The 22,623-nt window shown below is 38.5% G+C and overlaps 2 protein-coding genes and 1 pseudogene across 5 annotated transcripts in view; 2 read left to right on the forward strand and 1 right to left on the reverse strand.

Moving 5' to 3' along the window:
• The first annotated feature begins 258 nt into the window (after nucleotides 1–258).
• LOC120312089 lies at nucleotides 259–1,975 on the forward strand (annotated as a pseudogene).
• Nucleotides 1,976–19,586: 17,611 nt separating this feature from the next.
• CDC42EP3 (CDC42 effector protein 3) overlaps nucleotides 19,587–22,623 on the forward strand; it is a 41,544-nt gene continuing 38,507 nt past the window's right edge. For 2 of the 4 annotated variants that reach the window (XM_039352343.1, XM_039352341.1), the window contains exon 1: nucleotides 19,587–20,956. The gene's annotated coding sequence lies outside the window, so the exon portion shown is untranslated. The remainder of the gene's footprint in view (nucleotides 20,957–22,623) is intronic. The other 2 variants (XM_039352344.1, XM_039352342.1) reach the window with 1 other exon arrangement.
• Nucleotides 21,172–22,623, reverse strand: part of NLRC4 (NLR family CARD domain containing 4) — a 142,704-nt gene continuing 141,252 nt past the window's right edge. The window contains exon 8 of the mRNA XM_039352339.1: nucleotides 21,172–22,163. Within this exon, the coding sequence (XP_039208273.1) occupies nucleotides 22,156–22,163 (8 nt within the window). The 3' untranslated portion in view covers nucleotides 21,172–22,155. The remainder of the gene's footprint in view (nucleotides 22,164–22,623) is intronic.

Here is a 22,623-nt window from a genome sequence, read left to right on the forward strand (position 1 = left end):
TTGTTGCAGGAAGCCCCTAGAACAGTGGTAGGCAACCTTGGCTCTTTTATGACTTGTGGACTTCAACTCCCAGAATTCCTGAGCTAGCTGTGTTATAAAACAGCCAAGTTTGCCTACCCCTGTTCTAGGGGCTTCCTGCAATGTCAATGTAACTGTTGAAACTAGGTTTATCAATGTCCACATGTGTTTTTCTAGTGTTCTAATGGAGTTGAAAATTTAATTTGCAGGTAGTGCCTTTCATTTCGAAGACCTCTCAACATGGCCGAGAAGAGGAAGTGTCGCCAATATTCAATGGAATACCTAAAATTGGGATTCATTCCATCTCCTTCCAACGTACAGCTTCCGTTTTGTCTTCTTTGTGAGAAAACATTTTCAAATGAAGTGATGAAGCCTTCCGACTGAAAGAACATTTGGTAAGAATTCATTCGGATAAAGCCGACAAACCGGCATTGTTTTTCCAATCCTTAAAGGCCAAGTTTGAGGGTCGCAGCACAGTTGGGAAGTTATTTGGAAAATCATCATTCAACGCTGACAAGGGGCTCATTTGTTCCTATGAAGTATCTTTGTTGATAGCAAAATGTGGCAAACCTCATACTATTGGAGAAATGCTAATTTTACCAGCAGTGAAACAGATTATTGCCACCATGTTGGGGCCCAGAGTAAGCACTATCATACAATCGATTCCTTTGAGCAATGACACCGTATCAAAAAGAATTGATGAAATGGCTGCTGATGTGGAAGAAAGGCTTATTGACATTTTGAAAAATACAGAATTCGTGATGCAGATTGACAAGTCAACGATTTGTGAAAATGAAGCCTTGTTACTGGCTTATGTCTGTTTCATCAACAGAAATGAAGAGATCAAGGAAGAACTGTTATTTGTTCGAAATTTAGCCACCGACACAAAAGGTTCTTCGATATTTAAAAAGGTTGAAGAGTTTTTTAATGAGAAAAACATTCCTTTGACAAATGTCGTGGCATGTGCAACTGACGGAGCTGCATCCATGGTTGGACGATATCGTGGATTTCAAGCTCATCTAAAATCGGTTGTACCTGGAGTTATGACTGTCCATTGCATCATTCATAAACAGCACCTTGTCTCCAAAAAATTGAGTGGCCGTTTGCATGAGTCTCTATGTTACGTCATTAATGCTGTGAATAAAATTAAGTCAAATGCCTTGAACAACCGACTTTTCCAAGCTTTGTGAAGAAAATGACGTGGAGTTTGAACATCTCCTTTTGCATACCGAAGTAAGGTGGCTTTCAAAAGGAAAGTGTTTGTGGCGATTCCACGAACTTTTTGACACAGTAGTCGAATTTCTTGAATCCACTGACCCAAGTCTAAGCAGTTCTCTTAAACTTCGATGTCTGGATGTAGCTTATCTCGCTGATGGTTTTGACAAGCTGAATGAACGTAAAGTTGCAAGGAGATAAAATCAATTTTCTTAAGGCCAAGGGAGTAATCTGCTCATTTATTTCCAAATTGGACCTCCTTGCAAGCAATATGAGTCACCAGGAACTGTATCAGTTCCCAAGCCTTGGTAATGAACGTGAACTCCAAGCAGAAGATTTGGACATTTTTTGCTGCCACTTGAAGCAATTAAAAGAAGATATGGAAACCAGATTCTATGATCTGATAAATCTGGAAGTGCCCACTTGAGTGCTAAATCCTTTCACAGCAGACTTTGCACAACTTCATCTCAAACTGCAAGAGCCACTGACAGATTTGAAATATGACTGTGAAGCCCAGTCACATTTTCAGGGTTACGGCTACGAAGCTCTTTGGGTGAAAATGAGGAACACTTACGCAATATTGTGGGAGGAAGTTAAGTTGCTTCTTTTAGTCTTTCCTTCCACTTATTTAGTGGAGAGGGGCTTCAGCACCATCCAACAGATCCTTTCTAAGTCAAGGAACATGTTGAAGATCTCTGAGCGCGGTGATTTAAGAATGCGATTAACAAAAATGGTTCCAGACATCAAGAAATTGGCATCAGCTCACCAAGCACAAGGCAGCCATTGATGTTCTTTTTTTTTGCTTTTTGTGTACATACATTTTTTCATTAATAATTGTCTGAGCTTTTATCGTTGTATTTGCTTCGTTTTCGAATTTTTGTTGTGCTCTGTAAAGCATTTTGTGTGTCTCTTTGTATTGTACTTTTTTAGCGTGCACTCCAGTTCAATATTATATTTTCTTTGTTTCTTTTTAATTCTTTTTACATTGTGCGTGACTATATATACTTTCCTCGAATCTTAATTTAGTTTCAGCATTTTTGTCTTGAAATTCTTAGTTCCTGCATTACGATTTGTTCTTATGCCCTTTTTATATTTCTTTTTGCGTCTTAAATTTCACTCGTAATTTTCTTTTGGGGCATTTCACTTTCTTGCAATTGAATTTTGTTTTCAGTGGTCATTACATTTAAGTGTCTTGAATAAATAAGATAATAATGAAATACATGTATCACGAAGTTTGGGAATGAAGTGATGGATGGCACACAGTTGAGATATGGGAAAAAGACTGGAAATAAATTATTTGCATCGATATGTCTTGACAACAATTTTAAAGAAAACAAAAAAAGTGTTCGCATAAATTGAAGAATTATTTCCTATGTTGTGATTGAGACGTTATGTTGGGGGAGGGGGGGGGCGATGGCAACTTCCTCATTGGCTCAAGGGGGCGATTCGTTCAAAAAGGTTAAGAACCACTGATCTAGTTCACCCCCTACAGTGCACCAAGGATAGGCATGCAAGTACTGAACAGAATGAACTAGCAATCAGGATTGCATTGTGTAGATTTCTCTGACATTGTATGCCATACGCTAAATAAATAAATAAATAAATAAATAAATAAATAAATAAATAAATATCTACCTGGGTTTTTAACTCTCCCTTCTAGGAATAAGTTGATTTTTGTAGTTAGACAAAATATATTCAACGTGAAGGAAGACATGGATAGGTATAAACCCCCAATTTCTCTTGTGTGGATTGCCAATGACGGGATTATAGTTAGTACAGGAACTGTGGCAGCACAGGTAGAGCATTGGTTAAATGGCATTCTTGGCTCCCTGTTCTTGGTGTTTTGGAGTTGCTGAAGTTAAGACAATCATTTTTTTTCAAATTGTTTTGAGGGATTGTGGAATGGAAATTTTGTGTGGAAAATTCCCTTCACAAACATGGAATCAAATCAGTAATCAAACATTTAATTCCTTAACCAAATAGACTTATTCAGGAAGGAAAAAGGATTCTTATTTTTCCACTTTGAATAGCAGGGATATAGAGATTTAATTCTAAGAAGACCCCGAGAATTTGGAATTGAAATGAAACCAAGGCTACATTTATCTGGATTTAATGTTAACAAACTCCATGGGAATTAAATTTGGATAAACATATATATGTTTGTTGAAGAATGTTGAAGAACAAGGGGGATAAGTTGCATCTTAACCATACTTAGAGGAGATCCATTGAAATCCATGAGACTAAAGATATCACTTATTAGATTTCAACTTATATCTTATATTCAACAGAGGTATTGGGTAACTACACATTTTGTACACTCAAAAGGCTATAAGACATATCCTCAAAGTCCGTGTCACAGGAAAAACATCAAGCAACAGACTAAGGTTGTTTATTACCCACAGCTACTTAAAAAGCACAGCATATTGAAATGAATCTCAAGACATCAAAGTCTCAACAAAGCCAAGAGTTCTACTGACTTTCAAATACTTGCCTGTTACATTTATCTCAGTGTGGTTTCTTGAGTGATATTTTCAGAACTTGAAAGCTCCATTTACTCAGCACTGCTGAGTCTGAGCAAATCACATTAATTAACATTTGCTTTCTCTCATCTTGGATCTCTTGCTTCAGTGACATCATAGTTTAGGCTCATAGTTCAGCACCAACCACATTTAAGAGAATGCCTGACATTTACAATTCCAGGCCCCAAACATGAGAAGTTTTGGGGCTAATTAAAATGTATATTATATCATTTAGGGGCATGAGTAATTCTTGCGGATTAATGCAAATCCTTTTTACTCATGGCTTTCTGCTAAAATATGAATTCCTGTTGTGGTATACAAACACTACAAAGTCAACACTACAAAGAGTATTGACAAAGATAGGCAATCTTGGACTAAGTAAAAGCATTGTTTGAACTCAATGGAATTTGCTCCCAGGTAATAATGCAGAGGATTCATAGCTGTCTGATTCTAACCATATTGATGCCAAAGTGTATGTTGTGACATCACAAGCAAGTTCTGACATTTGTAATTGTATTATGACACATATTTTGTCAAGTTCCCTCTCCCCCCCCACCCTGAATACAACACGGATGTCAAACTTGATCACGTCATATGAATATCATAATGTATCATGACTTTTTTGTGTTTGTGGAGCCATGGTGGGTGTGGCCTGCGCATGATGCATTCTCTTTGGAATATGTGCACCCTATTGAATGTGATTGAATAAGAATAAGAAGAGGGAAAACAAAAGTTGTACAGTAGTAGGAATTTATAGGCTTCTTGGATTGGCAGACGGTATGGGTAAGATCTTTTTGTGACAGTTGACTAAACTTTTAAAAAGACATGTTGTAGTGACAACAGAATATTCAAATATCCTAACATCTGTTGGAAATTGGATTCTGCCGAATTGAATTGCCAACAAATTCCTTTCCTCTCTGGCTCACAGCTTCATTTGTCAAACATGGATGAAGGAATATTGGGATCTGCTATCCTGGACTTAGTCCTTACATATAGAGAGAACATGGCCGAAGAAATGAATGTGAATGGAATCTTTGGAGGAAGTGATCATATAATCCTTGAGTTCATTGTATCAAAGGGAAGAGGAACAGAGAAAAGTCAAGCTTGTAGAATGAATTTCAGAAGTGTAGATTTTGATGAAGTCAAATTCACACAGAGCTTTCTAAAATATTAGAAAAAAGGAGATGTGTATAGGAAATAGAAAGAGGGATGTATGTCCAAAAAAGGATGCAGGGCAGTTGCCAGAAACATTATGGCTTGTGGCAGAAAGGCAAAAGTTCAGAATGAGCTGAGGCTTGCAAACATTCCCCAAAGAGAAGAGGATGAATTGATTAATGGCTGACAGTGAGAAGACAGAAAGTCTTAATCTGTATTTTACATCTTTCTTCTCTGTGAAAGGAAACAAAACACTAGCTGGTCATCATTGTGTCAATGGTGGAAGGAGAGAGCTTTGCTTCAGGAGGGACAAATGAAGAATTAAAAAACACTTAGCAAATTTAAACAAATTGTGTCACCAAGGTCATCTGAACTACATCTTTCAGATATTGAAAAAAAACTAAAGAAGGTCATCACAGAACCACTAAATGTAATCTCTGAGACCTCCTGGAGAATTGGTAAAGTTTCAGAAACTGGAAGAAAGCAATAGAAGCTTTGTCTTAAAAAAAAAAAAAGTATAAGGAGGATCCAGAAAATTATAGGCCTGTCAGCTTGATATCTCTACTGGGCAAGGTCTGCAAAGAGATTTTTAAACAGCATGTTTGTGAGCCCTTGATTAAGAAGGCAGTAATTAACATGAGCCAGCATGCATTTATCACAAATAAGTCATGCCACATTAATCTCATCCTCCTTTTCTGACAGAATTACTAACTTAATGGATTGGGGAAATGTTGACCTTAGCAAAACATTCAACAAAATTTCTCACAATATCCCTTTTAATAAAAAGGCAAAATAAGGGCTAGATGATATAACTGTTGGGGGGGGGAGGTTATAATTGACTGAATGACCACCCTTAAAGAGCATTCACCAAGGGCTCCACATCAGTTTGGACAGCTGTGTAGAATGGAAAGCCACAGGTCTCTCTGCTGGGCCATATATGGCTCAACATTTTTATTAATTATGTAAATGAAGAGGCTGAGTTGATTGTTATCCAATTTGCAGACAATACAAAATCAAGACAAGTGGCTAATATTTTAGAAGAAAAAGAAAGGTTTAGTTAAGGTTTAGAATGCCTAACAGTGGGCCGAAACAAACAGGGATTTACAGGAGGAAGTATAAAGTCCTGTACCTGGAGGGGAAAAAAAGAAAAAAAAAACAGAAGTAAAAGATGGGGAAAACCTGGCTTGGTAATATTGAAAACAATCTGGATATTCTAATACAATAGCATGTTGTATCTGCTAAGAATGCATCTGCTAGGAGTGTATTAACAAAAACAGAGTCTACATCATAAGAAATGCTTGTCCAATTACTTCGTCAGCCCCATCCCCTTTGAAATATGTCCAGTTCTGGGCATTGCTGTCTAAAAAGAATATGGAGGAAATTCAGAAGAGATGGTGAGAGGATTGGAAACCAGGTCCCATGAAGAACAGTGAAAGCAGCTAGGTTTGACTAGTCTGCAGAAGAAAAAATTGAGGGGAAATAATGGTAGTACTCTTCAGATATCGAAGGAATCATTTAGAAGGAGTGGACTTATTCTCTTTTATCCTGGTGGCACAACAAGAACTAGTGGGTTGAAACTACAAGGAAATATATTCAGGTTAGATATTACAATTCCTGATAATAAGAACTGTCAACCAGTGGAATAGGTTAGCTCATGAATGGTATATTCAATGAATTATTAAAATTAGAATTAAAAAAAGAAACATTTTATTTGATTGGGGGAATGTTGCTACCATTGGGGATGCTGAAAATCACCCTGGCACTCACAAATGCTGTGTTGTTGAGCCTTGTAAAGTGGTGTGGGGTAGTGGTTAAAGTGTTAGATTAGAACTGAGAAAACTTTCATGTATAGCACTTGGAGGAGAAGGCAAGATATAAATCAGTAAAACACAAAACAACTAAGACTATATAAGCTACCGGATTTCCATAGCAATGCTAAATTGCTAGCCGGGACTTTCATTGTGGTGAAAGTAAACCTGAAATAAAGCTGTCATTCTAAATCTCTCTTTTCAGCCTATCTTACTACCACCAGAGCTTTACCTGCTATCTGATTGCATTTTGCATCTAGGTGTCTATGACTTTGCACACATCTAGAGTTTTTTTTCAACTTTTCTCCTCTTAAGAAATCTACCTTCCCCCACTCATTATAGGGCAGGAAGAAATAGGTCTTCTAAAGCTCAGTTGGCAGCTAAAGCATTAGTAGTACTCAGAATCAATTAAAGAGGCTTTTCTAATAGCCTGGGAAGGCCCTTAAGCTCCAGAGTGTTTCTGCAGATTCTGTTGCCTGCTGGCAAAAGGTAGAGACCCAAATTGCTTGCTTGTTTTCCATTGCACACCTGGGCAGAGAGCTTTCTGCATAGCGATCAAGACAAAGTTTATTTCCATTGCTATCGGAGAACCAGAATGGAATCGATCACAGGGGTAAGGATGGGGAGAGAATGATAGACAACAGGGTCTTGCTAGTGTAGAAAAGCACCTCAGCTTCTGATTGCCTTCAGAAAGGCCATCAATAATCAAAACATCTATCATTAGAACTGAGGAGAAACAGGAGATCTGTGTTCTTTTCTTGGCCTCCTTTGCCACAGGGAGTCTCACCTTCCTTGGCAGGAGCCTCCTCTAAAAATTTCACGCTGGGCACTCTTTGAATGATACACCCTGCTAATTAGCAGGTTGCTGTTGAAATCACTGAAAGGCTTTCTGCCATCTCAACCTCTTAACATTCACCTCTGAATTTAATGTCATGGGTTTGAGGATGTTTCTCTCACCAGAAGCAGCACATCCCATCCTGCACTAGCAAAACATTTGTTTGCGAGCAGAAGAAAATAGAGCATATAAAAACCGATCCACCCAATTTCAATCCTACGAGATGTACTGATGGCAACAAGCTTTCTTTTCTGTCTGGCAAACAATTTGGCAGATTCATGGAGGATCAGTGCAGACCTGTATTTTCAGCAAAAGAACTAAGTGGTTGCCCCAGGGCCAAACATGTCTCCATGTCTCCTAATATGAGGACAAAAATAAATAAAAATGATTAATTCATTCTGTGGCGCGTGTAAATGTTACAAGGGTACTTGGCTGATCTCTCTTAGAAATAGAAAATAGGCGTAGATGGATTTTACGCTGATTCATCAGAGCTCTTTTAATGGGGTGTAAGCAAACACCAAAACTTCCTAAGCCCAGACGAGGCCTTCTCCACTTTAAGACTACACCACCCTTCCTATTTGTGATTCCTCTGTCCCACCTCTCCCTGCAGGGAAATCTATCTGCAGCTTGACCTGCCCTAGCGAGTGGACAGCAGTATACATTCGTTCTCCTCTTCCCTAAATACAGGATTGTACTGTATCTGCTTTTTTTTTCAATGTGATAAACCTATTCAAGGATGCTTTGCCTGAGAATCTCTCTGCATGAGGATTGCTGGATACCTGGAAGCTTTGAATATTGTTGGCATCTCTTGCTGTTCTCTTGGCACGGCAGCCAAGAAATAAGGAGTAAGAATTAGTTCTCTCACAGTCAGAGAAAAACAATTTGATATTAGACCTGTCTGTTGCTAAAATAAGAAATAGATGGAAACTGGGCTTGCTGCCCAAAGAGAGGACCATATAGCTTCTTGCATAATTTAGGTGTGAGAAAGTGTACAAAACCACAAATTTTGATATCATTGTAAATAGAATTGCACTTGATACACTGCAGTTACTGGAATTCTTTTGTAATGATTTCTTACCTTTTTCTACAACAAAATAATTACCAGATGTTCCTGAATTCTTGTGTGCTTATTTACTTTTTTTCATCTCAGCCGGCCAAGGAGAAGCTTGGCACAGAGCTCCAAAAAGAACCCCCCCCCCAAAAAAAATGGTGTAACACAGTGGAGTCCAACAGGACATGGATCACCAATCTTTTAATTAGAAATTATAGCTTAACTGTTCAAAGATCTAGACATTCAGCTGTCATGCAACAGATCCCAATTACAGAAATCAAACTTTCTAGACAACCACCTTACCCCTTTAAAGCTTATATTAATTTCTGGGATCTTATTATTTCTCCCAAACACAGGCAATAAGTATGTTAAAGTTCTTCATGCACTATGCAATTTGTGTGCATTTTGCTGCTGAGCATAGAATATGTAGATTTCGGTATAGTAATATATTGCAGTCTGTATTTGGGTAAATATTTTCATAAGCCAATTACAGAAAAGTCTTAAGATGGAATGTAAAACCAGCTTCTTCTTTTCTCCATTCAATCCTTTTATTTTAATGAAATATGTAGTCAGCATTTCAGACATGACATCCTTCTAATTCCCAAATGGATGTACATGTTAATTGTTGCAATGAAAGCAACAAAGAATCTTGTGACACATAAAGATTAATGAATTATACACCATAAAAGTTGTAAGGACTAAGTTGATCACCATAAAATGCAATTCCTGGCCTGTCATTTAAAAGCAGGATAGCAGGACATTTGTGTAGGAAAAGAATAATATACTGTATTTTGAGACAGACTATGAGAGACTAAATACAGTAGATTGCACAAAAGAATTGCAAGATCTTGTAACAATATGTTTGCTAAAATTGGATAGCAATTTTAATGCAATATAGGCTGATGAGAAACCAAGTGATGGTTGTTGTCCAGTCGCTAAGTAGTTCAGTCGCTAAGTTCAGTCCATGCTGTGCAACCTATGGACCACAACACATCAAGCCCCCTGTGCTCCTCCATCTCCCTGAGTCTGCCCAAATTGATGCCAACTGCATCAATGACACCACCTAAACACCTCATCCTCTGCTGTCCCCTTCTGCTTTTGCCTTCAATGTTTCCCAACATCAGACTTCTTTCCAATGAGTCCTCTCTTCTCATTTGGTGACCAAAGTATTTGAGCTTCAGTATGAACTAGAACTCCTTAAAATCTTTATCTTTGTCAACTACTTGATGAAGAAGGCATGTTCAGGTTCTTTTTAATGTCATCACTATAAGAACAGATACTTTAACCATTGTACTTCCCTTCTAGAACAAAAGATAGAGAAATGGACAACCTTTTGCAATTGCAACAAACTTTAACTCCAGACCAGGTTCTCTGAGACAATGAAATAGAATTGTAGATGATGGAGATAGACCCAGTGGAATACTCCCTTAAGTGCTCAAAATTTTAGAACCTACTCAATAATACCCCATAATTAAACACAAATAAGTAAATAGCAAAATTTGGTTTATATAAATTCTATGTTTCTGCCTTTAAACCCTGACCATCAGAGAGAAGATGTCAAGCCTGGCTTTTACTCAGGAATGTGAGATCTGATTGTGAAATCTAAGCTCAACAATGAGAACCACATAGGATACCTTTCACAAATCCTTCACTACAAACACTCTTTTTATAACAAGCAAAGCTCATGTAAAACAATTCTTTACACATCCCCACCCAGCTGACTACAGCATTTCCTAATTAGGTTGTGTTCAATTTGTATAATGGCCTGTTAGTAACAGATGTGGTACTAGAGGGTAATCTCCACTGATATTATTCACTTCCTAGGAATGTAGGGCAAAAGCTCAGACTAAGAACAATGAAAGAGAAGCTGATTAATAAAATGGCTTTGTATATATACTGGATGTGACCATGTCATTGTCTACCTTACAAGCTGGTAATTGATGATGGTAATGAAGATGATGATATCAAATGCATTGTTTTAATGTTGTGATGAGTTTCAAGTATTGTATCATTTGACAAGTTCTGGCGACAAAGAACTGGAATTGCCTGCTGCTTTACAGACTTGGAGGTATGCATGACTTCCTCTTACATTTTTTTATAACAAAAGCAAAAAAAAAGTTCTAATATAAATAATTGCCAGCAAAATTCTTATGTATTTTAATTCAAATTAAAAACAGCACAAGGCCTCTATTATTCATTCCAGATGCAGAATGTTTTCAATTAACAGGAAAGAAAAACCTCCAGATACTAAAAAATATCTATCTATCTATCTATCTATCTATCTATCTATCTATCTATCTATCTATCTATCTATCTATCTATCATCTGACTACACACACACACACACACACACACACCTGGGCTCATGCCTTATCAAAAACAATTGCCCTTTTTAATCAAATATTTAAAGCTCAATCAGAGGAAAAAAAATCTGTTCTAGGCACTTAATTCCTTTAAGTACTGTTGGGGAAGCAATAACTATGCAGTGCTGATCCTGATAGAACTCTTGCATCATACTTTCTCTTTCATATTTCACTGAAAAAGGTCATTTGGGGAGAGTGTTTAAAAAGTCAAGATGGTAGCCATGACATTGATGCACATAAAAAGGGGGGGTGGGGTGAGGTTTCAATCATGTGGTTGGGAATGCCCTCCTGACTTTTTTAAGCTCTTTCCCTCTGTCCCTGTAGGAGTTCCTATCCCTATATGCTAAGATTATCTTTGGTCATTCTTTGGAAGATCTTGTCCTTGGTTAGTTTTAACTTGGTTGGTTTATTATGTTTTTTATTTATTCTCATGGGCTTTCCCTGTGTTTTTTTTTTAAATGCATCACATCTATTTAGGTAATATATATTTTGAAGAAACTATAAGAACCCTTTAGTGTTTTTAGGGTCCCAGCTACAGCAAAGAGTCAACTGCTGGCTTTATTATGGTAAAGATGTAGAGTATAGCAACTTAAGGTTATAATTAAATATGGGAAATTTTCACATTCAGGGAGGCTGTAAATCCCACAGCTGCTTGATCTTTCCAGGGCTGGCCTGAAGCCATATCCAAATTCCAACACCCCCCAAGCACTGAGAAACAGCCTCAGCAGCGTCACCCAGCTTGGAAACATCTGGGTACTTATAATACCATATCCCATGCTGGCAGGTGATCTCCCCCAGTAGCTTTATGTTAAATAGAAAAGGAAAGACAGTGAAGTCTAGGGCACCCATATGGCAGGGACTTGATCTCTCTCCTCCTGCCAACATTGAATTGAATCGGCCTCAGAGGAAGGAAGAGAAATATTGAAGAACAGTGCTTCCAAGTCCCCTCAACTGGTCCAGAAGGATACTGTGATTGATTATACTGAAGGCTGCTGAGAGATCATGGTGGATCAGGATGGCTGTATTATCCAAATCACCTGAGCCCACCAAAAGTCATTAATAAGTGCAATCAGTGCCATCTTACTACTGTACTATAATCAGATCTGAATCCTGACTGAAAAGAATCCAGATTCTGTCCCAGAGGCCTCTGCAGATGTAAGTTGATCTCCTTCTCCATAACCTTCCCCAAACAGAAATTGGATGAAAATTGTCAGTAACTGTTGGATCCAGCAAAGGTCTCTTAAGAATGATAAGAACTATAAACATTTGTTATAGGTTTAGAGCATTGAAACAAATCACGGGAACTATGAACAAACAAACTGTGCAAAATTTTTGTGGTTTATAGTTATTTTTGTCTATTGTTATTACTCAATAGAGAAAACAAAAAGCAGGCATAATTTTCATCATAATCAAGTAGATTGTATAAAGAATTTCCTTTATTTCAAGACTAGGGGGCACAGCCAAGTCTTCAGTATCACCATATGACAGAGACGCAACTGTGGCTTTGTGGAAACTAGCATAGCAAAGAAACAAATGGATAGAGTGGGGAGTAGTATCCATTCAGTAGCTATCAGTTCATAGAAGAATCTGAATTCTGTGGAGGGAAACATTTCTTATGCAACTCAGGTCCCAAATGGAACGCTGCATGCTGATAAATTAAGACCAAGATGTTTCCTATTTAGAAAAGGCTTGAGGGAACGGTAAACCTGCCTTCCTTGATTTGGGATAGATCTGGAACATAGATTGCTGGAGCAATGAGTATGTTATAAGTTAGGCTTACCTTTTTTTGTCTCAGTTTAAATCAGTTTCAAGAAAGTTGATAGATAGTTAGGAGAGGCCTAGTGAGTGCCTCCTTTGGTATCCCTAAATTTTTATGGCTAAAGGATATAGCCTGGACTAGTTCAAACAATTATTCAACATTTGGGCTAGCTATTGCCCTGCTTCACAACTACATGATTTTTTTTATTTCCATGCTGGGACATATGTCTTTAGCAACTAGCAAAATCTCAGGGGAAAAAAATAATAATTTGCAGGTTTTCCCCATCAGCTATGCTTTCTATCTAGGGTTCTTTGTGTTTCTTTGCAAGTATCCACTAGCTTCCAACTTACTACTGAAGAATTAAATGGATGATGGAGGTAAAGCAAGCCATACATCCACAGACCTTGTGTATGTATATGGTATGGGACAAAACACTTCCTACTGCCATTGAAAGTTGGAACAATCAGCCAAACTATCCTGAAGGAGCTTTATTTTGAGTTCAGAATATGATAATCATAAGGTATCTGCACATAAAATATTTTTATTGTATTATGTTTCCCTAGTAACAACACAACAGGAGCTTTAACACACATCCAACTCATCCCTTAAGCCAGCAGTCCCCAACCTTTCTAGCTTTGCGGACTGGGATGATTCCGCGCAAGCAGTGGGCGAGCATGCACTCCATTTGCACAAGTAGAGGCACGTGCATCTGCCAACATGCAAATGGAGCTGTGCGTATTTGCCCTGTTTCCATGGGCGGGTTCCAAACAGGCCACAGTCCAGTAGTGGTCTGTGGTCTGTGGTCTGAGGGTTGGGGACCCCTTTCTTAAGCAGTCCAGTGTGCATTGGTTTCAGTGTTCTTATAGGAAAATACCTTTATGTGAAAACAGCATACCATTGGCCTCCATGTAGGGAAAAATATGCACGAAGCTGCCTTTGGCACTAAAGACACTGAGTGATCAATACTATTTCAAAGTAATGCTCAATTTTGGACTGAAACAAGTTGGCATTTGGTACTTACTATACAAGGAAGCAGCTCTGGAAACATAGTTACTATAAAAGCAGCAGGAAGAATTGCCTAGCCCACTGGATATTGAGGACTCATATGGCATGGAAATGTCTGAAAATCATTCCAGCAGGGAATTGCGAGATGCCCTCGGCCTATGGTTACTTCTGCTGCAGAGCCAGTTTTACTACAGTTGAGGATACACAAACCACCCACCATCCATTCATCCTGAAATGGGAAAGGGGTCTTTAGGAATGCTAATCCACAAATATGTAAACAGTAAAGACTTGAAGGCCACATCAACCGGTTATTTGGAAGCTGTTGTTCTTGAGGGCACCAAGTTGGGGAAAGGTAAGTAAATTAACAAATTAACAAAGACATTTCCCTATTTTTCTAACAATATTTTGAAATACAATAGTGTAATTCAAAATAAGAAACTGCTAGGAAATTAATGGTAGTATAAGATTCTAATAACTGGTTCACAGCCTATCAGATGATTTTCAAACTGTGTGTTAGGTATTCAGTTTAATATTTTTCAGAGAGGGGTTTCTTTTAAAAAATCAGAGTCAACCACATATATAAACTTTGTATTATCTTTAATAGCTTTAAATATAAAAAGAAAATTAAATCCAGATTAGGATTTTTTGTTTTTAAAATGGCATGAGAAGATATCCATCAGCCTAGAGAAGTATCAACAAACTTTATACCCAAATGAAAAACATGCAAGCTGATTGTCAAAGGAAGTTTGACACATTTTCTAAATGGTTTTTATTTTCTGTTTGTCATATCCTAATACAATTTCCTTGGGAAGCTCAGATTTTCCTCACACTCAAGTTATTTATAGCTGGGACAAGTAGGCTTTTTACCAGGCCAAATCAGCAACGCTGAATCTCTTGGAGCTAATTTGCCCTTTTCTACAACATGTTCCTTTTGTGCTGGGCTTTAGCAGCAAAATTATCACAGGGAAGGAACTTGTGCTGTTCCAAGAGCCCAACTTCAAACAAAGTACCTTGGTGATTTCCTATCTTGCGCTTGACCCCCAAATAAAAAAAAAAAAGTAACTTTATGTAATACATGTATTCTTTGCAAAGTATGCTGACTACATAAACTGAAAGAGGAAAAATTATGGATAACTGATTCAAAGAGGATGGAGGCAGATATCCATATCAAGTTCCATGAAACTTTCAATTGGAGAAAAATTATGAAAGCTAGTGATGAATTTGGAATGCAATATGTAGTTCATCAGAAGGCATTTCCTATTTCCTCTGTGAGCAATTTCCACAGCATATGTTGGGATTCATCTATTTTTGACAGATGTTCTGGTCTTGTGGCAAAATATAAAATTAAATCACTTTTAAGGCTCTGTCAACATTAAACTAAATTCACCTAATGGAATACCTTTCTTAATGCACTTTGGGCAGCCAGCAGCTCATAAATATGTACAACTGCACAATCCTTTTTTTTTTTTTTTTGCAGTTCCAATTCCAGAACACCTCTCATAGTGTGTTGCCAATGTTCATCAGAAGCCAAGTTTAACCTGAAGAAAACATTTACTTTCAACTTGTTTTATTAGAAATATCTTTAATGTACAGTCATGTATAGTGTTTTTCTTTAGAGTTAAAGAACATTATTGGAGTATTGGAGTATATCTATTAGTGAGATATTCATTTGCATTATGTTTTAATAGAATGACAAGTATTTTGAGAATGTTATATATGGAGATGCTTAGATGTTATTAGAAGTATCAAGAAATTAATCTGTGACTGTCTCCATTATTCATTTCTTTATTACAAAAATCTCTGTAAAAAACCTTTCAGAAGACATAAAGTTAGCATATTTTTCTTCAGACAGCTAAAGTACATAAAATTGAAGTTTGAAGCTCTCATGTGTCTGCTTATTGATATTCTTATAACTGCCAAGGCTGGTTTTAAAATTCTTTATTAAGAGATTTGCCCCACATAGAAACATAATGTTTGTTAAAAATTAAGGAATTTTATTTGTACATATTGTTGCAGGTTTAGAGTGATGCAAAACTAAGTTGTACCTTCAAACTGGGAAGCCAACTAACATTAGCTCATATCAGTGTCTCTGAATCGATTGTAACATATTTATATTCTGTTAACACAATTGAAAACATTTTTAAAATTATTTTAATTACTGTTAATTTTTTGCAGTGAGTGGATGGAATTTCAAACATATCAGTCAAATAAAGTGTTGGTTTGAATAATATAAATTATTGCAGCCTTTTTCTTTCTTTCTTCTTGTGACAACACAGGATCACAAACATCTGACAGTTGTTTATCAAAAGAACTGTGGTTTAATGTACAATATGAAACAACAACATTCAGGGAGCATATAGAATACAAGGCAGTCAGTTATTTACAAACTGTTCAAGTGAGCTCAAGATTCCAACTGTCATTCCCCTCAGACATAGTCTCTTAAAGCAGTGGTTCTCAACCTGTGGGTCGGGACAGGTTTGGGGTCGAACGACCATTTCACGGGGGTCGCCAAACAAGGCTGTCCGCCATTTTTTTCCCTTCTCTTTGGCCATGCCCCTGGCACCCGGTGATGTATAAGTGGTTGGGGGTCACCACAACATGGGGAACTGTATTATGGGGTCGCGGCATTAGAAAGGTTGAGAACCACTGTCTTAAAGGGACACTACCCTTAAAATGTTCTGCTGACACATTCTCCACACATCACTTCTGCCGATCAGCTTCTAAATTATAATTACCTTGACATAAAAGTATGTATCTTTAGGTGGGGAAAATACAGTTTCACATCTGAGGTGAAAGAGGTTATGAGTATTTTATTCCTGATGCTTGCACTTGGCATAAATATATTATATTATTTTAAATGTCTTAGTCTAAATAAGGCTTGCAACATATTTTATATTTTCAATCCATTCCCATTTAGCTCTGGATTGCCAATGCCAAAGGTAACATATTTTGAAAAATGAAGCTTTAATGAAACTGTCAAAGTGTAGTGTTAAGTCTAGGTGATTGCCAACAGAAATTTCAGAGAATATGTCATTGGGATAAATTAAACAATGTTGGCTTATTAGTATTAAGAGTATTTATAAAAAATTCTAACACTATTTATCCATGTCTTATCCAGTAACCTGCTAGAAATATCTAGGAAGAAATATCTATTCCTCCTCCCTCCCTCCCTCCCTCTCTCCCTCCCTCCCTCCCTCCCTCCCTCCCTTCCTTCCTTTCTTTCCTTCCTTCGTTTTCTTTCTTTCTTTCTTTCCATTCTGGTGAAGCTAATGTTATTCCTCTTAAACTGGTAGCCTATTTCCTTTGTTTGCCATTTCAAAAATGACTGGGCCATTTTTAAAACAGATTCATATGAATGCCAATATTTATAAAATTGTATGTGTCAAAAGCTTGATTCAGCATTAACTGTGGTGAATGTTTCTCCATGAAGTGTGTCTCTAATAAATACAAAGTATTTTTTTTTTTAAAAAAAAAACACCCTCCCAACTGTTGCTAAATACTTTCCAGGCATACCATTAGGGAGCCAAAACTATCCATAATGTAAGTCTAAAACACACTACATTTTAAAAAAATGTAGAAAGAAAAACTATATAAGAATTGATTTACTTTTTTGGAGGATATGTATACACCTGCCAGAATCACAAGGGTATGGGAGTCTTAACATTACAATAAATTTAAGGAAACAGTGACTACTTGAACTGAGACTACAAAAAGGCCTGAATTTTGGATTTTGAAGTAGTTATATGCCTATTACAAAAGACTCCCAAAACAGTGAGATAGTCTTCATGAATCAAAGAAGAGAGGTTGTTTTGCTTATTTCCAAAGGAAGGAAGGTAGAACTGAAAAATTATTTGTTGAGAAAGTTGAAAAACTATATAGGCTCCAGACTATTAGTTGCATTTGGCTCCCATTGAAAGCAATGAAGTTTAAGATGTTAGATTTCAAATCCAATACCACCTCATATGTTAGTCACACATATTCCATGAGTGGAATATGTGTGAGTAACATTTGAGGTCTGTGGAAGTCGTATTGACTAGATAGAAAGACTAACTTAGAATTGATGGAGGAGGAGAAAGAGAAGGAGGAGGAGGAGGAGGAGGAGGAGAAACAATAACAACATTACAAAGAGAACACAGGATTGAAATGGTTTTTTTCTCCAGCATCATTTATACTGGGAGTAGGCTGCATTTTGCACAAGTGAACACAACTGGAATTTTGAGAATATATTACAAGTTTCCCAATGAAATGGCCTCCCAACAGTTAATAATTATGATATCCTTGCTAGTTGTTTGTGACAAATCAAAAAAGAAACATATGTGACTTAATTTTTAGACTATAAAACACAAGAGATTTATTGAAATCTTCAACAACTTATTACAGAACAAAATGAATTATGAAGCATATAAACCAACATTCTTCGGTATTGTACTTGCTTTTGTATCCTACAAGGTGAGATTAACTGTGTTTATCAATACTTGGTCTGTGAAAATTATGAGTATGACCCAGTTGTTTATCTCAACCAACTAGCTCTCAACCAACTAGCCAAGAATGTTGTCAAATGCCTGGAGGCTATTACGGGTTGGAAACTGGGGGGGGGGGGGCTGGAGAAGAATAGGCTCTGGTTCTTGGGCTACTCTGCTTAGGCAGTGGCTGAATGGGGCTGAATGGGGCTGCGTTTTTCTATTAAGGGCTGGTGCCCAATGTGAGGGGCTTCCTAGCCTCTCAGCTCCTGTTTAAGGAGCAAGTAGCATTTATGGCCAGGGAAAACGTTTGCACAGATCCATCTTGTGTGCCAGTTTTGCCCATTCTTGAACCTCTTTACAGTCATTCATGCCTTAGTCATCTCTTCTGTAGACTATTCCAAAGCACTCTACATTGGGTTGCCTTTGAAGATCCCTTGCAGGTCTGGCAATGCAAGTAGTGATGGACAAATAGTGTTCTGCTAATCTCCTTCAGGTTTTGTCAACTGCAAGTTGCATGGTTACTTATAGGTAGTGATTATCATTTATACAGCATTACATTACATTACATAGGGCCTAATTATCTAAGAGATCATACATTCCTATGGTTTCTTTCCACTACTTACAATCAGAGTTGTATCCTCTGGATTCCAGTAATTAAATTGTCATCTAGCAGGATTTGAGAAATGTGCCTTCTCTGTTGCAGCACTCACCTTCTGCAACAGCAACCCACCAGAGATTTGAACTACTCTTATTCTGCCTGCCTTAAATGAGTCTTGAAAACATGGCTCTTTCTCCAGGTCATAGGCTAGGTTGATTGTCAGACCCCTTTGAGTTGGGTGCTAAGTGAGAAAGAGGGTGTTCATTGTCCCCTCTGGGGACAATTTTTGATTTTTGATGTTATGATGTCTCTTCCTTTTTTAATTTATAAACAACCCAGATTAGTTCTGAAGTCAGGCTACCTTAGAACTATATTTTGTAAAAAACAAGTATTTTCTGTATAATTTTCATGAATGTATACATTTCTGTATAAATATTTTTATAGATTAAAATACATAATTGATGTATTCAGATTACAAAATATGAACAATTGAGAATTTCAAATACAATTCAAGTTTCATTTTGTGAATTGGCTCAAAAATGTGAAAGTGGGTGTTTTCTTCTTTTTAAAAAAAATACAGCACAAGCACACTGAGTCATACCTACATTATTTATTTATAACTCATTCTAACTGGATGTTTGCATCAAAATCAAGGCAATATTTATTTAGGCATTGAGATGTTTTCATAATGTAAAGGAAAGACATAAAACAGAACATAAGATGGAGAGCAGGGTGGTTGTGTGAATGTGATTAAACCTAGTAATTCTACTATTGTTTTACAGCTGTAGTTGTACGCATCAGAATCCAGTTAAAACCTTGTTATGTGCATGGGATGTTTTTGAAGTTTCTTCCCCTGCTTTTAAGTATCACTTAGGTCTGGATCGGTGAGTCTTCCCCCAAAAGAAGGCATGACAGAGCAAGTCAAGAACATTACCGGAATATTAGTAATTGCCTCCAACTGGCACTGAGTTGAGAACTTTTAAAATAAGGAGAGGTTGGCCAACACTACATTCCAGTGCATGTCAAAAACCGAGGGAGAAAGGACTATGCCTGCAAGATCCCAGCTACGCACCTAAAAGACAAAAACGCGAAGGACTCTCCTCTCCCCAGCAGGATCCTTAAGCGCTCCTACTGCTTGGCCAGAATTAAATACTTCACTAACCCAGAACCCAGTGACGTCACTCCAGCTCCGGCCACACAGTACTGTAGTAGCGCGTCCCGGGTCGTCCTCTCTCTGCCTCCACACAATCTCCAGCCAAGGCTGCTCGCTCGTCAGACAAGCGGAGGCAGCGCCCCGACTGCTACCTTCTGAGCCGAACTGCCTCCAAGAAAGGCCCAACCTCTTTTTGCCTTCCCTCGGTTCTTTCTGCATCTTTCAAGCGGAGCTGCTCTTGCTGACGAGGCTAAAAGAGCCAACTGCCTTCCCTGCCGCCGCCGGCGCCGCCGTCTCGTCTCCCATTCCCTTTTCTGGCTAGGCTGGCGTTCGAGACCGAACAGTTTCCCCGTCAGGGGGCGACGCAGCTAACTAGTACTAGAGAGTGAAGAGAGGAGAGAGAGAGAGGGAGGAGTAGGAAGAGCCTCTGAAGGCGGGCGCTCCTGGGTGACAAGCAGTCACAGGTGCTGCGGCCGCCTTGAAACACAGGAGAGGCGCCTCCGTGCCCCAACCAGCTGCTGCTGTCGCCGTCCCTGCCTGCCTCCGGGTGGCAGCTGCCGCTGCCGTTCCTGCTGCTGCTGCTGCTGAGCCGGCGCGTGCAGGAGTATAGCGAGAGCTCGGCAACTGCGCACACGCGCGCGCTCGGGAAAGCCAGCGATCAAGGGGAGAGCGAGCGAAAAAGCCTTGCGCTTCGGCGGAGCCTGTAAGTTGCTGGAGCTGCTATTTTTGCTGGACCAGCAGCGGCTTCGGTGCAACTGGCTCTTTGCAAGGCGCGACTGTCCCTTGGATGTGTGTGTGTGTATATACACAAACACACACACACATATATATTGTTATATATTTTCCGCCGCTTTGGTGTTGCCGCGCGCTGTCGCTCAATCGCCAGAGAGAAAGGGCGAGCTCGCGCGCCTACCGCAAACGGGGTTCAAGACATGGCAAGACGCTGACTGACTGGCTGGGAGGGACGAGGACCAGACGGGTACTCTCTCCCGCCCCTCAGCCCCATCCGGCCTGGTAGGATTTGATTTTTGACAACCCCACATTTTTCTTTGGCGCGTGCTACCGAGAACGAGGAGGACACGGGGAGCCGCCCAGTGCTGTAGGATGGAGGTTGCTTTGTGTGCGAGATCGGTGGATTCTGACGTTGGGGATAACGGGAGGGACTTGGCAGGTGGTGGGGAACCGAGTTAGAAATTAGCTGAGGCGATACCAGAGGGGGGGGGGAGGCAGGCTAGGTGTGGAAAGAAAGAGTCTGTAGCAGAATAAGCACGAATTTTGCATAGGTAGCCATGGAAGATGTATTGCCAGAATGTGCTTGCTCGCTTGGTGTTCTTTAGCCGTATTTGATTTCATCTAGAGGGCACGTGGTTGGGAATGGCTACACTATTTGTTCACAGTCTGATGGAGAGGTCTGATAATTGTGTTTGTGTATGTAGTTTTCCAAACCACACTTCCATTTGTGGAGCTAATATGCACTTTTCAGGTCCAGATTTATAATGTCTTGTGACAGCTGATGGTATCCAGAAAAGAAATAAAATGAGTGACTTACTGAGAGATAAGGAGTCTGAGGTAATATGTATTGTCCACACTATCTTATTTGAAAATTCCAAGAGCTTAGTTAGGAGTTGTAATCTGAAAGAGACTGGTTAAAATAATCTAGGATGGCTTTAAACTGGGAAAAGATATATTGCGCCATAATATGATGAGTTTTGTTTTTGCCTCTCATGATGCGTGAACTCAATAATAACATTGGACAAGAAATTATTTGTTTAGAATTCTGTGTGAACCAAGTCATAGTTCAACAAACCTGGATTGGAGAAGGTAATTTAGTTGGTAATATATCTGTAAATTAGTTACCAGCCACTATGCTGTGAAGTGCTAAAGACCAGCATTTATGCTTTACATGCTTAATATGGATGACAGTTCCCACTGCAGCACAACTGCTTTTCTATAATAAAAAAGAACAAATATGAGAGAATTTTATAACAAATTTTACTAAGAACCCAGGGAACATTTTCATCCCTGTTTTGAACATTTTAATCATCTTCAAATGGACAAAACTGTTGATGTCTTTTGAAAGATATCATGCAGGAGGCCACTGTTATATAGTGCTGCAGTTTCTTGGAATACCGGTATATGCAGTATACTTTTTCCCTAGGTTTGTTCCATTCTCACAGCATGGAGATGTCGGATTGATGTGGAATTCTTATTTTTTAACCATCTGAGGAGGGAAAAAAACAGAGTTATTTTTGCGTCCTGACCTCACTTGCCAACTAGATATTCCTTGCAAATCTACATTACAGTTCTTTCCTTCAAAAATCTTTTATTGAATTTTTTAAAAATCCACACTGTAATTTTTGAAAGAGTATTTGCCCTCTTTCTTTTTTTAACTCTGGATTTCTGGGTGGACAAGTTTAAAAATAAATGTCTGCTCAAACACTGGATTATTGTATAGTCGAGCAGCTGTGACCTTAACTGCCTCAAAGGAAAAGACAGAGAGCACAGAAAATTGAAAGTGAGCACATGGTCCAAATCCTGTAAGATAAAACTGCAAGCTCATAAACATATTTCTTCAGCTAAAGGAGCTGTCACATATTTTTTTCAACCCTGCTGTGAAGGTGGATATTAATTTGAAAAGAAGTTTGAAATGAAAGGGGGTGTTGCCTTAGCTGAGTTCTGCT

Source organism: Crotalus tigris, unplaced genomic scaffold, assembly GCF_016545835.1.
Source record: "Crotalus tigris isolate CLP2741 ecotype Arizona unplaced genomic scaffold, ASM1654583v1 scf7180000018420.1175843, whole genome shotgun sequence".
Classification (NCBI taxonomy): domain Eukaryota; kingdom Metazoa; phylum Chordata; class Lepidosauria; order Squamata; family Viperidae; genus Crotalus; species Crotalus tigris.